This window comes from Penaeus vannamei, chromosome 9 (assembly GCF_042767895.1).
Source record: "Penaeus vannamei isolate JL-2024 chromosome 9, ASM4276789v1, whole genome shotgun sequence".
Taxonomy (NCBI): Eukaryota; Metazoa; Arthropoda; class Malacostraca; order Decapoda; family Penaeidae; genus Penaeus; species Penaeus vannamei.
In genome coordinates, this window is record NC_091557.1 from 30,722,624 (window position 1) to 30,737,623 (window position 15,000).

At 44.7% G+C, this 15,000-nt stretch overlaps 2 protein-coding genes across 4 annotated transcripts in view; one reads left to right on the forward strand and one right to left on the reverse strand.

Moving 5' to 3' along the window:
- The window catches only part of LOC113820188 (carbohydrate sulfotransferase 1), a 49,281-nt gene that overhangs the window by 23,946 nt on the left and 10,335 nt on the right, over positions 1 to 15,000 (reverse strand). For 2 of the 3 annotated variants that reach the window (XM_070125552.1, XM_027372471.2), the window contains exon 1: positions 2,769 to 3,656. The exons of the other annotated variant lie outside the window; for it this stretch is intronic. In XM_070125552.1, the coding sequence (XP_069981653.1) occupies positions 2,769 to 3,136 (368 nt within the window). In that variant the 5' untranslated portion in view covers positions 3,137 to 3,656. Of the gene's footprint in view, positions 1 to 2,768; positions 3,657 to 15,000 lie in introns of those variants that run through there. 3 annotated transcript variants of the gene reach the window in all.
- The window catches only part of LOC113820187 (solute carrier family 35 member G1), a gene marked incomplete in the record, with an annotated part of 60,138 nt that overhangs the window by 18,015 nt on the left and 27,123 nt on the right, over positions 1 to 15,000 (forward strand).

A 15,000-nucleotide genomic window follows, 5' to 3' on the forward strand; every position in this document is an offset into this window, starting at 1 on the left:
CAGGGGATAGGGTGGGATGGGAAGGAGTGGGGATGGGAGGAGAGGGTGGGGGAGACAGGGGTGGGGGAGAGGGAGGGGGAGACAGGGGATGGGAGGAGAGGGAAGGGGGACAGGGGATAGGGTGGGATGGGAGGGAGTGGGGATGGGAGGAGAGGGAGGGGGAGACAGGGGGATGGGAGGAGAGGGAAGGAGACAGGGGATGGGAGGAGAGGGGAGGGGGAGACAGGGGATTGGAGGAGAGGGAGGGGATGGGAGACAGGGTTGGGGGAGAGGGAGGGGGAGACAGGGTGATGGGAGGAGAGGGAGAGGGAGACAGGGGATAGGGGTGGGATGGAGGGGGAGACAGGGATGGGAGGAGAGGGAGGGGGAGACAGGGGATGGGAGGAGAGGGAGTGGGAGACAAGGGATGGGAGGAGAGGGAGGGGGAGACAGGGGATGGAAGGAGAGGGAGGGGGAGACAGGGGATGGGAGGAGAGGGAGGGGGGGGGGAGACAGGTTGGGGGAGAGGGAGGGGGCAGACAGGGGGATGAGAGGAGAGGGAGGGAGACGAGGGATAGGGTGGGATGGAGGGGAAGACAGGGATGGGAAGGTTGGGGGAGAGGGAGGGGGAGACAGAGGATGGGAGGAGAGGGAGGGGGAGACAGGGATAGGGTGGGATGGGAGGGGAGTGGGGATGGAGGAGAGGGAGGGGAGACAGGGGATGGGAGGAGAGGGAAGGGGAGACAGGGGTTGGGAGGAGAGGAGTGGAGACAGGGGATGAGAGAGGAGACGGAGGGGGAACAGGATGGGAGGAGAGGGAGGGGGAAGACAGGGGATGGAATGGGAGGGAAGGAGGAGGAGACAGGGGATAGGGTTGGAGGCAAGGGGAGACAGGGGATGGGATGGGAGGGAAAGGGGGGGGGGGAGAGTGGAGATAGGATGGGAGGGAGGGGGAACAGATGGTGGGATGGGAGGGATGGGAATGGGGATGGGAGTGAATGCGGAGTTGGGGAGGAGGGGGAGGACGATGGGAGGGAAGGATTGGATGAGAGGGAGGAGGGAAATGTGATGGGATGGGAGGGGGGATACGTGATGGGATAGGAGGGAGGGAAGGGAGGGGGAAAGAAGGTCTCGTATTGGAGGGAAGAGAGGGGAAGGGGATTGTGAAGTAGGAGATGAGGAGGGCGTGAGTGAGTAATAACGAGTGAGTGGAGACGGGTCAAATATGAGGAGAAGAGAAGATGGTATTGGTGCTGAAGTGATGCTGCGTACAGTGAGATGGCTACACTCAAAGGAAATAAACTGATGCTAAATGTCCCAAGATAACTGCATTATACGAGACACTGAGGAGAAAATACAATGATGCTGGGTATGTAAGAACCTTCATTAGAACACGATCGTCATCACTATCATTATCACCGTCAATGCCATCGTCTTGTGTTGCTACGATAAAGTCCTCGACACCTTCCCTGTTCTGCCGCCAGGATGTTTCTCAACAGGACCAAGGACTTGCGGGACTCCGGACCGGTCGCCTGCGTCCGTCCTGCGTCTCTCTTGGCAATGAAACTGTGTCCTTAAGGCAGCTGCGCGTGGTGGTCATTGTGTTCTGAAGGATTGTGTGCATAAAAGCTGTTTTGTACTTTGATCAACTTTTTTTTTGTAAATTAAAGCTACTTAAGGGCAGTTATTATTTAACTATACGTGGTTATAATAGTCGTAACTATCATTTTTTCGGTACAAATAACTATCCCAAAAGCAACTGTATTAAGTTGTGTACCAAAAACAGCGACATATTCCTTAAACTAACTGTACTTGATAGCATCTCTGTCTTTAAAAAACAATAGCAACCGCACTCAATGGCAAACGGTTTAGGGTTCTTGAACCAACTGTATTTAATTGCCGTTGTGTAATTATAACAATTAGTGGACTCGTCTCCGTTCTCCCGTTGCTCTTCCGCGAAAGTGAACCCTTTGTCGCTGCCTCGGTGTAAGTGACATTTGAACAGGACACAAAACGACCCAACAGAAAAATAGGACACTGAACTAGCCAATGGTGTCGTTTCTCGCGGTCTGGTGGTTCCTCAAGGCTACTTCGTGTGTCCCTTTTTCTTTTATTTTTTCCTATTTTTCCCTCGTTTTGCTGCCATTAACTGTACTGGCAAAAAATCAAAGTGGTAGTTGTGGTTTGCGTTTTTCAGTCACTTATCAGATTTTGTTTTAAATCTTTGTTGTAGACGTGAATTGGGTTAAGCTGACATGAAGAAAGGGGGGGATGAGTATGTAGGATGGATTGTTTTTAATTAAATGGCTTTAGTAAATTATGATCTTGAGTCTGATTAATGGTTATTTTTAGTTTAAACTTTCAAGGATGGCATTGATGTAATCGTTGTATTGGATGATCTGATAGCAGCGCCATTCGTGCTCTCTCTCTCTCCGCTTTATTACGCTCTCCCCCCGCCCCTCCCACTTTTTTCTTCTCCCCCCCTTCCTCTCTCTCTCTCTCTCTCTCTCTCTCTCTCTCTCTCTCTCTCTCTCTCTCTCTCTCTCTCTCTTATCGCCGTCTCTCTCCCTCCCTCTTTATCACCCCGCCCCTCTCTCTTTATCGCCCCCCCCTCTGTGTCTATCTATCTATCTGCATCCGAGCTACTAATTACGGGTTTGAGGCGATATGTGCTCTTGAAACTAAGATGATGAAGCGCTTTCGGATGATCCTGAAAGCACAGCGCCTACGCTGACTGTTTGCCAGACTGACACTCGACAAGCGAAGGACAGCGGGTGAGCGAGACTAACTTGAACGCCGCGAACCAGGTCTTGGGCTTGGTGGGCTCCACGACGTCGAACTGCCTTCCGGAGTCCTCGATCTTGATGACTCTCGACGGCTCACCCTCCGTGGCGTCGCTTGGACCCCCGGAGGACGTGGAGGTGGTGGAAGCGTCCGAAGACGAAGCCGAGGACGACGTGTCGGAGGAGCTGTTCGAACACGTGCTCCTCGCGTCTTCTGAAAGTTGTTTTGGCTCTTGGGCGCTCTCCTCCGCGCGCGCCTTTGTGTCGTCTGTCGGATTTGTGTTCTTCAGCCTTTCACTCTCGTTATCCGCCACTGGCTTATCCTCCAGAGGCTTTTCCGTGGCCTGAGGGGAGTCTTCTTTTAAATCACACATTTTTGGCTTATATATATATTTTTTTAGAATTAATCAATTATATATTATATATATTTCTTTTACGTATCTGTACTGGTATTAAACGGGGTCTTCTTTCCCTCTTCTTTTTCTGAGGGGAATGTTGAGGTAGACAGAGGGTGTTCCTTCAGCACGACGCGACGTCACAGGCAAAACATGGCCAAAAACCAGAAGTCATAACCGCTTGACATATCACACACACACTCGAGTCTCGCGCTCCCACCGCTCTTGGGCCCAGAGAGTGAACGAGTTGCATTTACTCCCCCCTTCTCTTCGTCACTTTTGACAAGCGCTTGCATGCCATGGCGCGGTTCAACGGTCGCGGGCTGGAGGGCGAGGCACTGTTCCTTCACCGATTGGAAGTATCACTCGAGGTCAGCCTTGTCTCCGGTACAGCCAAGGAGAATGTCAAAGGGTCGCGGGCGTGGGCACGGGCGTTGGCACGGCGGATACCACCACGGAGGAGTGTTGGCAGGGCGGGATCCCAGGCCAGACTGAGGTGGGCAAAGAACGCCAGGTGGAGGAGAGGAGGGCCGGGGGGAGGCGGAGGGAGGAGGGGGGGGAAGAGGTTAGGTAGGATGGCGGGGGAGGGGGAAGATGGTCGAAGGAGTAGGAGGAGGAGAAGGGGGAGCAGGGCTGTAGGAGGAGTTGAAGGAGTGGATTGGATTGTAGGAGGAGAAGAATGAGAATGAGAAGGGGGGAGAGAGAGAGAGGAAGGTGGGGGGCTGGGGAGGAAACAGGATGCCAGGATTGTAAAGAAGGACGATAAAGGAGGCGAAGGGGGCAGGAGTGGGGAAGGGGAGGAAGGGAAGTGGGGTTCAATGAAGGAGGGAAGGAAGGGGCGAGGACAGGACGCGATAGAAAGGGTGCAGTATGAATCATCGCGAAACAAGTGATAGGGTTACACAATCCTCGATGGCGTTCAGGTTTGAGTGATATTTACCTTCCAGACCAGACAAAGCCAATCGACCTTTTGCTGTACCATCACTCCAAAACGCACAGAGAACAGCGGCTTGACCTCAAAGGAACGGGGAGAAGATCGCAGCACTTTCTTAGCCAGAATGGAAGAAGGAAGAACACGGAAAACAAACAAAAATCGTAATTTCAACAATATGAAAAAAACGCTAAAAAATCAAAATCAAAATGGAAAGGAATCATTCGAAACACACATCGCCGTGGCCACAACAATCACACACACACACACACACACACACACACACACACACACACACACACACACACACACACACACACACACACACACACACACACATACATACACACACACACGCACGCACACAAATAAAGTAAATTTATATAATTTTCTGTGCCAAATTGAATAAGAAATTTACGAAACAAACACAATCCACACGTTACAGAATACATCTTGACATCACCGAACATACGTCGCAGTGACAACAACAGCAGCAAAAAAGGTCACATTTTCAAACAAAAATGGGAAAGTGAGAGTCTAGATGCTAGTATAACTGAGATGCCAATTGAATAACAACAAAATCTTTAGTTCTCAGTCTCTCTCTCTCGTTGCGGGTGAGTTGAATTCAGAGGAGGAAGCGGTTGAAGATGAGTTGCAAGTTGATGATGCCACAACCTTCGTCGATCTTCTGTTTCTCTCTTTCTATCTCTTTTTTTTTTTTTTTTTTTTTGTCTGTGTGTGTGTCTGTGTTTCGCTGTCTCTGCCTTTGTATTTGATTTGTGTATCACTGTTCCTACCAGCCTCATTGCCACATTTTCTCTCTCTTTCTTTCTTTCTCTCTCTCTCTCTCTCTCTCTCTCTCTCTCTCTCTCTCTCTCTCTCTCTCTCTCTTTCTCTCTCTCTCTCTCTCTCTCACACACACACACACACACACACACACATATTCTCTTTCTCTTTCTGTCTCGATGTTGAGCGTTGTTCCCCCACATTGAAGCTTTTCCAGAATCTTGCACCGGAGATAGTCGTGCCAAAAGATACCCCCCCCCTCCCCCCTCCCCGTCGATCCTTTCCCTCCCCTCGGATTTTACAGTTCCTTAGAGGCCTAGTTTTATATGGTCAAGCATATTATACGCCTCATCATTCCTTGGACGCAATTTTAGATTTTTTTTTCTGTGTGTGTTGATTTGTGTGTGTGTGTGCGCGTGTGTGCGTGCGTGCTTGTGTGTGTTTGTGTGCGTGTTTGTGTGCGTGTGCGTGTGTGCGTGTGACTTGTCTTCGATATCCACCATATGTCATCTGTATCAGTTCAAAATAACTAAATGCAATGAAGACAAGATCACACTCATCGAATCTAAATAGATATATACAACACCTCTCCTCGCCCATTGGCCCAAAGACAAAGTTCAGATCGCGACCCCGATATTTCCAACCAAAGGAAAAGTCATATGCGTCATACCATTGAACACACTGAACACCTTTTATAACTCAATAACCAATGGACATTTCGCATCCAGTTAGACAGAACCCAGACGATTATACAGTGAATTAAGCTTATTCGCACCCAGTTAGACAGAACCCAGGCGATTATACAGTTAATTAAGTTTATTCGCACCCAGTTAGACAGAACCCAGGCGATTATAAAGTGAATGAAGTTCATTCGCATCCAGTTACACAGAACCCAGGCGATTATACAGTGAATTAAAAGTTTATTCGCACCCAGTTAGAACCCAGGCGATTATACAGTTAATTAAAAGTTCAACCAGCGCTTTAAAGGGAAAACTTGACACGATGAAATACGAAACGAAGCCTGAGTGAGTCCACATGTTAGACGGAAGTACCACATCGTCGCAACACTGCAACATGGGGGTGTTCTTTGCGTCGTCGTCAGGTGAGTGTTTTGCAAGATGTCAGTGCTAGCGCCGAGCCTGACCTTCAGCGCCAGACCAAGGTTAGCAGCGCCGACAAAATATCCCACATATTTTGGTCCTTCTCTGCGTTGGTTCCTTTCGTTTGCTTGACTTCGTGTTTATTCTCTCACTGTCTGTCTCTGGAGCTTTGTGTCTTTTATCAGGCTGTTGAGGAATTTGTGTGTGTGTGGGTGGGTGTGGGTGCGTGTGAGTCTGTAAGTGTGTGAGTTTATGAGTGCGTGTGTGTGTGTATGAGTGTGTGTGTGTGTGTATGAGTGCGTGTGTGTGTGTGTATGAGTGCGTGTGTGTGTGTGCATGTGTGTGTTTGTGAGTGTGAGTCTGAGTGTGTGTGTGTTTGTGAGTGTGTGTGGGGGGGGGGTACGTATATGTGTGTGTGTTTCTATGCGTGTGCGTGTGTGTTATCTGTATGTATGTCCGTCAACTCGCCTGGCCTTCAATGCACTTTTATGTCTCAGTATTCGTCTTCCCGCTTATCACCTGGATTAGTCAATGTCATCTTTCTTTAATCTCTTCTTGTCGACACTTCTTTTGTATTGAAGGATAATTAACCCGTAGTTTAGGATAAGTACTGTAAATACTTTGATATCCTTTTTGTCTTTAAGGCCTTTTTCCCCTCATTCTAATCTTCCCACGCTTTTCTTATCTATTTTTTTTCACTCGTTCTTCTTCCTCCTTTCTTTATTCCTCCATTCCATCCTCCTTCACCTTTTTCTCTTTCTCTCTCTCTCTTTCTTCTACTTCTTTTTTCTTATCAGTTTCCCGTTCTTCCCATTCTTATTCGTTACTTCCTTCTTTTCTTCTCTATTCGTGTTCCTCCTCTGTTCGTTTCTGTCTCATCTCCCTTCGTTTCATTCTTTTCTTTCTCCATTTAGGTTTTTCGATATTCCTTATTCATTCTATACCTTCTACCCTGGCTTTATCTTTCAATTTCCTTCCCTCCCTTTTCTTCATCTTCCTTATCTTCCCATCTTCATTTTTATCGTCTCGTCCCCTCTTCTCATCCTTCGCTCCTCCAGCTCCCTTCCTATTCTCGTCTTTATCCTTCCCCACCCCCTTATTTTTCTTCCTTTCTCTCTGTCTCCTGATTCCTATTGTTGATATTGTTTATTGTTCTTGTTATTATTATTATTATTATTATTATTATTATTATTATTATTGTTGTTGTTATTATTATTATATTTATTGTTGTTTTTGTTATTATCGTTACTGTTAATGCTATCATTAACATCATTACCATTATTATCATTTCCTATCACCCCCCTCTTTCCTTCCTTTTAGTTATTATCCTTCCTGTTGATGCTATCATTATCACCATTACCCTTATTATCGTTTGCTATCCCTCCCCTCTTCCCTTCCTTATCAGGCTCCTCCCATCCATGACCTTCAGTGTGCGTCTTCCTGTAGATAAAACACCTGGAGGTCGACGGCGTGGCCTTGGGGGAGCCTGGATGCTAATGAACTGTGTCCACACCTTTATGTTTATATATAAGAGCTTAGGCGAGCATATCGATGTTTGTGCATGGGCTGAGGGGCAAGGAGGCTGTTGCTGTCGGAATTGCTTGGCTCTGATTCGTTAGGATGGTTGGTTGTTTGTTTGTTGTTTGGCTTTGTCTCTGTCTCCCTGTATCACTCTGTTTGTTTGTCTGTGTCTCTCCTTCTCTTTCTCTTTCTCACTCCCTCCCTCCCTCCCTCCCTCCCTCCCTCCCTCCCTCCCTCCCTCCCTCCCTTCCTCTTTCTCATTCATTCTTCTCTCTCTCTCTCTCTCTCTCTCTCTCTCTCTCTCTCTCTCTCTCTCTCTCTCTCTCTCTCTCTCTCTCTCTCTCTCTCTCTCTCTCTCTCCCTCCCTCCCTCCCTCCCTCCCTCCCTCCCTCCCTCCCTCCCTCCCTCCCTGTCTCCCTCCCTCTCTTTCTCTCTCCCTCTCCTCCTTCCTTCCTTCCCTCTCTCCCCTCCCTCCCTCCCTCCTTCCCTCCCCCCCCCCTCCTTCCTTCCTTCCTTCCCTCTCTCCCTCCCTATTCCTTTCCTTCCTTCCCTCTCTCCCTCCCTCCTTCCTTCCTTCCTTCCCTCTCTCCCTCCCTCCTTCCTTCCTTCCTTCCCTCTCCCCCTTCCCTCCTTCCTTCCTTCCCTCTCTCCCCTCCCTCCTTCCCTCTCTCCCCTCCCTCCTTCCTTCCTTCCCTCTCCCCTCCCTCCCTCCTTCCTTCCCTCTCCCTCCCTCTTCCTCCCCTCATTCCTTCCCTCTCTTTTCTCTCGCTCGCTCGCTCCTCCCTGCTCCTGTTAAATGCATACATACCTTACACCGACAGGCCAGTAATCAACATCATTTTCAAAATAACTAAAATAAATGTTTTAGTCATTGTTAATGGAAGCGCTTTACGGCATTAAATAATTGTTTTATTTGTCAGGAATGATGGGCTCTTTGCTGTTAAAAATTTATATGCCATTTTCCTGGTGCTCTGTCAGACATCATGAAGGAAGAGGTGAATTAGCTTTACTGTGAATATATAAAGTGTTGAACATAATTCCGAATGAGATAGTTAACAAGTGCAAAGTACTCGTTCTCAGCGTTATGTGCTATTATTGAAACTAATTGGAGAAACAGAGATGAAGAGAGACGAAGGAAAGACGAGAGAAGCGGGAGCAAAAGCGCCTATAGCAGAGCTGTAAACAAAAACAAAAGAGGAAGAGAAGTAGCGAAAGAATGGGAGGCCATTACCCTCTCTAAAACGTCCCACGCATACGCACACAAATCCACACGCACACACGCACACACACACACACACACACACACACGACGGGACAAGAGAACCTGTTTCTGGGGCCAACGGTCGAACGGTCATTACCCATGATCAGCTGGCGCGCTCATTGGTCGAGAGGGGGCCTTACCCTAGGACATGTTCTCGTCGCTCATTGGCCGAGAGGAAGGGAGGTGGGTGGGGCTGGGAATGTGTACCTTTTTGTGGTTTTATTTTTATAGCATTTTGGTCTTTTGGGTGTGACGTGTATATAGTTTTTTTGTGGTTTATTCGTGAGGTTTGTTTGTTGATTTATTGAAGCGGATAGTTGTAAATAAATTTGTATACTGCGCGTAGGCGAATTGTCAAGCAAAATCTAGAAAAGCAAATGTCAAGGTCTAGAACCATCTAAACTTTGCGTATAAGAGCACAGCCTTCAGGAAGTGATTTTTTATTTATTTATTATTATTATTATTTTTTTTAATTCTTTCAGTCGTTTTCATAGATGTTTCACTCCCATTGAGTTTCTGAAAAGGTAAGCCTGTATTCTCCGACGATGAAAAAAAAAAAAAAAAAAATATAGAACTTTGGCTCCCTCGATAGCGTGGTCAACAAATCTCACTGGATTTTTTTTTTTTTTCATTTCAGCAATTGCAATCATTATCTTATTAGCATCAATTAATGAACCCCGCAAAATAATATATTCATGCAAAAATTAATAGCAGCCTTACCATTTTGCGGGAACAGTATGCAGGATCGGGCGAAATGCGTGATATTAAGTTTTACATAAGTTTACCAATTCAAATAATCGTTGATTTTGTTTAAAATGCAATTGCACATCTTGCAATTATTCCAAATTGCATAGTCATCAATTTTCATCAATTGTTCATTGGAGTCAGTGACAGGCAGCGTTGCCAACGTTTCCCTAACCTCTCTCAGCTCGCCGTTCATCCTGTGACAAGCAGCGTTGCCAACGTTCCCTAACCTCTCTCACCTCGCCGTTCATCCTCAGATAAGCAGCGTTGCCAACGATCCCAAACCTCACAGCTCGCCGTTCATCCTGTGACAAGCAGCGTTGCCAACGTTCCCTAACCTCTCTCACCTCGCCGTTCATCCTCAGACAAGCAGCGTTGCCAATGTCCTTTTTCTTCCACGCTCAGACGTTCATCGAATCTTAAAGACAGTGGTACCAACGTTTCCTTGTCTGCCATACTCTTTCCTCCAGCTGTTCAGGACTTGGTGATTTAAGGTACAAATATGCTGATTCTTTTTCACCTTCTTTTCCTCCTTCCTTTTCTTTCTTCTTTGCCTCCTCTTGTTCTTCCTCTTCCTCCTCCTCTTTCCCTTCCCTTTCCTTCCCTTCTCCCCCCCCCCCATTCTTCTCACCTTCCCCTCTCCCTCATCAATCCAGTTCTCTCTCTCTCTCTCTCTCTCTCTCTCTCTCTCTCTCTCTCTCTCTCTCTCTCTCTCTCTCTCTCTCTCTCTCTCTCTCTCTCTTCTCCCTCTCTTCTCCTCTCTCTTCTCCCTCTCTCTTCTCCCTCTCTCTTCCCCCTCTCTCTCTCTCTTCTCCCTCTCATTCCCCTCTCTCTCTCTCTCTCCCTCTCTCTTCCCCCTCTCTCTCTCTTCTCCCTCTCTCTTCCCCCTCTCTCTCTCTTCCCCCTCTCTCTCTCTTCTCCCTCCCTCTCTCATCTCCCTCTCTCTTCCCCCTCTCTCTTCCCACTCTCTCTCCTCCCTCTCTCTTCCCACTCTCTCTCTCCTCCCTCTCTCTTCCCACTCTCTCTCCTCCCTCTCTCTTCCCACTCTCTCTCCTCCCTCTCTCTTCCCACTCTCTCTCCTCCCTCTCTCTTCCCACTCTCTCTCCTCCCTCTCTCTTCCCACTCTCTCTCCTCCCTCTCTTTCCTCCCTCCCTTTCCCTCCCTCTCTTTCCTCCCTCCCTCCCCCTCCTTCCCCCTCACCCCGTCTCTCTCCCTCCCTCCCCCTCACCCCGTCTCTCTCCCTCCCTCCCTCTTTCTTTCTCTCCCTCCCCCTCCCCCTCCCCACCGCCTTCCCGCATCACTCTTCTCTCAAACCTTTCACTTTCTATGACCTTCTGTTAGCAACACCGTCGCGTCTCTCCTTTCTAGCTTTCACTCCTTAACTCTCTACGACATGCTCATTAGCGGACATGTTGGATTTATTCGTCTTGTTAATTTACCAATCTGATTTTTTATTTATTTATTTATTTACTATCTTGTTTTCCTTTTTTTCGGGGTGGGGGGGGGCATTTTGTTGTTGTTGTTGTTGATTTTTGGATACGGTTTAAAGTCAATATATATATGTATTTTTCTATTATTATTTATTTTTTCATGGGACGAGATAAAAGTGATGATTATAATACTGTGGATATGGATATGTGACTATTAGCAGTCGGAATATAGTTGAAAATAGTCATAAAAACAATAATAATCATGAAATATCTTACGTGAATGCTTGTCAAAATTATAATACGGAAATAACAAGTGGTATTAGTAAATTATAATAGTAGTGGTATCAGTAACGGCAAGAATACCATCAGTAATGATAATACCAATAATAACAACTTTAGCAACAGCATATTAACAATAATAAGGATAGATATATGAGTCTGTAAATAACTTTAATAAAGTCAGTGACATGGAAAAGGCGTTGAAAAAATGATTTAAAAAATCTTATTCCTCTGACCAGCTAAAAAAAACAGAGAGAGAGAGAGAGAGAGAGAGAGAAGTTATCGAAGAAAGGAGAGAGAGAGAGAGAGAGAGAAGTTATCGAAGAAGAGAGAGAGAAGTTATCGAAGAAGAGAGAGAGAAAAAAGTTATCGAAGAAGAGAGAGAGAGAGAAAAGTTATCGAAGAAGAAAGCGAGAGAGAAGTTATCGAAGAAGAGAGAGAGAGAGAGAGAAGTTATCGAAGAAGAGAGAGAGAAAAAAGTTATCGAAGAAGAGAGAGAGAGAAAAGTTATCGAAGAAGAAAGCGAGAGAGAAGTTATCGAAGAAGAGAGAGAGAGAGAGAGAAGTTATCGAAGAAAGGAGAAAGTTGGATCGTATTAATGATTCGCTTTTAAAAAGGGGGGGGGGAGGAGGAGGGAAAGTACAGCTATGACACACAAGAAAGTCATTATGTTATAGTTCTTATTTGTGTGGGAGAAAGAGGCATATGGTGTATGGAACAGCTGTTTGGATACGGTTGTTGTTTTTTGTCATTAAAGTGATATGCTTTGGCACGTGTTTGTTGTTTGTTGGTTGGTTGATGGCGCTGTTTTTGTTGTTGTTTGTTGTTGGTTGTAGGCGGGGTTGTGATTGTTGTTAGTTTTGTTGGTGCCTTTCTTTTATTAATGTTAGAAATTCATCGTTGTTGCTTTGTTATGGTTATTGTTTGGGTTATCATTTTAGTTATCATCATCGTCAGTATCATGTTCATCATTAGCTTCGATATAATTACTCATCATTATCATTATGACATCATCACTACCGCCTTTTTCTTTCTTTCTTTTTTTCTTTTTTTCACTGACATCAACACCGTTACATTATTACTCTCATTACCTCTTTGCTAGTTTCATTGCTACCATCACCACAAAAAAAAGTATTACTTTTATCACTACAACTATAACGAAAAATCCATTTTCATTAACGGTAATAGAAGTTCCTTTTAATCATTCTATAAGAATTGTGGCAAAAAATGGAAATTATTATTTTTTTCTTCTATATTCTTTTTCTCCTTCCTTGACAGACCGCATCAAGGGCATATCCGAAAGAATAATGAAAAAAAATGTCCTTCACATTGCAATGAAGAACGAACAAAGGCTACGTTTAGATTTTTTTAAGGGCGTATTGCGTAACCTTACTTGCAATACAAAACGTTCATAATTCTATTGTTAAGTTGTCAGATAAACAGGACAAAAGGGAACAGGTAGTGGGAAATTTTGGCGGGAATTCGGCATTGTCAGATAAACCGGGCAAAAGGGAACAGGTAGTGGGAAATTTTGGCGGGAATTCGGCGATGTAGAAAATGGGAGACAAGCTATTTTTTTCGCTGCGATTAATGTGAGATAATAAATCTCGTAAAGTATAGTTTTCTCACATCGTTACAATGCGTTCCTCCAAGGCAATTTGCTCTTTTGTTTTTGATTTATCAGGTGAGGTTGAAGTAAACTTAAGTTATTATTATTATTATTATTATTATTATTATTATTATTATTATTATTATTATTATTATACATCAAGGATTAGGTTATGAGAGAATAGATTCGATATATGTTTGATTGCTGTTTGTTTGACTTTAGAGTGTATAGTTTAGATCTGTTTTTTAGTGTTTGCCATCCACATGTACCTTTGAGTAATTAAAACACATGCTCAGTCTCTCTCTCTCTCTCTCTCTCTCTCTCTCTCTCTCTCTCTCTCTCTCTCTCTCTCTCTCTCTCTCTCTCTCTCTCACACACACACACACACACACACATGAGTGATAATTATGAAGACTGATATTACAATGATGACCATAATAATAGTAATGTTATCAGATGATATTGCTATGTCGGGTGATTTGTTCCCAGGAGGCCCTTCCCTTTGGCCACATTTATTTTATTCCTTGGTTTACGGATTTTATTTCTGAAAATCTCCGACAGGCGGCCGCAAAATATAAATAATTGGATGTTTTAACTTTTTTAAATAGTTTATTAATTTCTTGAAACATGTGACAGGCGATTAAAAATGAATGAAATAACGATGACAAAACTACATGACATTTGGAATGAGTATTGTTCATGTGCCCACTGACAGGAATGATCTGTAACATATTGTATTTGAGACAAACGGCAGATAACATCGACTGTGAAGGTTTCTACAAAAGATTAGAAAAACAGAGCATCGGAATCAAATCTTATAGGCTCAGGTGCGGCGGGGAAAAAAGTTAATTTCTCAATGAGATTTGTTGTCTCGACTTTGACATTCTAATTATATAAATTTAGGGCCTCTCCTCTTAGATGGTCTGGTAAATTTGGTTAAATATGAGCATCGTCTCGAACGCTAGAAGTTGATTATCTGGTATGAAGCATTTTGAATATCGTCATGGTTTAAACGAGTTGCGTGGTCTCAAGTGGCATTGTTCGAAGCTTTCGTGCATTGTTCCTCCACTTTCAGTTAACTTGACTCACTGGCATTTTTCTTCGTAGATTTCAAGGCTACGGGTTATTGTCTGCATTCTTTGTAAACAGGGCATAGTCTTCGTTATGTGGCATTCAGATTTTTGTTGACGTATCGGCGTCTTTTACTTTCACAATTCAAATCAGCCTTGGTTTGTTGTTTGGAGATAGAATGATTTCAATGCCTCTCTCGTTATTACCTGGGCAAAATTACAAAAAAAAAAAGAAAAAAAAATCAGTTTTTGGTTAATGTCTTATATAACATCAGTCGAGGACCTAGGATTGAACCCTTCGGAACACCACTACTCAGTCCTGTTTGACTCGATACTCTTACGTTTTTTTACACATCTCTATTAGGAATTTACCTTTGGATTACGTAGCTTTTAAGCCTAATGAAGAGCGTGTTTTGAGAGTAGATCCCGAGCGCTTATGTAAGGTGATCGACCCTGTTCTTATCAAGCGAGTTCTTCCAAGTTTCTCCAAGTTTGGAGTGTAAGGCAAGACCTGCTTTTTATTAGTCAGTGCTAACTGTTATAAAGGTCGGGACTGTATTCGTAATGAATTTTTTGGTGTCATAAGGAGAAACATTTAATTTCGAGACTGAAATTTTTGTACCTTCTTTTACTTACTTATTTTTAGGTTCTATTATATTTTTAGAATTATATTTTGTTATATTACAGCGTAGGAAATTATTACTCAGTCATTTATTATTATTATATGTGACTAGCGTTATTTGAGAGAAATGCTTAAAGGGAAGGCAAATGATTGTATGGGTACGTCGGTGTTGCAACAACTCGAAGAATGTTCTCAGAGGCAAACCGAAAAAAAAATCAGAAACTTTCCACATTTTTGCTCATAGAAAAAAAATGCGTATTTATGTTCGGTGTCCCTTCCAAGTCCTGTCGGATCGCAACGACCTCGGTCTTTTCTCTCGTTTTCGTCGTGCTGTTAAAGGAGCGATGGCACATTTTTGCGGCCATGGTGTGCAGAGGCAGAGAAGCGATGGTGCATTCAGCGCTGAGGCGGCTCGTGACCTGCTGACGAGCACACCTGACCCTCGCCCTCTTATACTTTCACTGGAGCCGAGTTGCAAAGTTGCCGAACG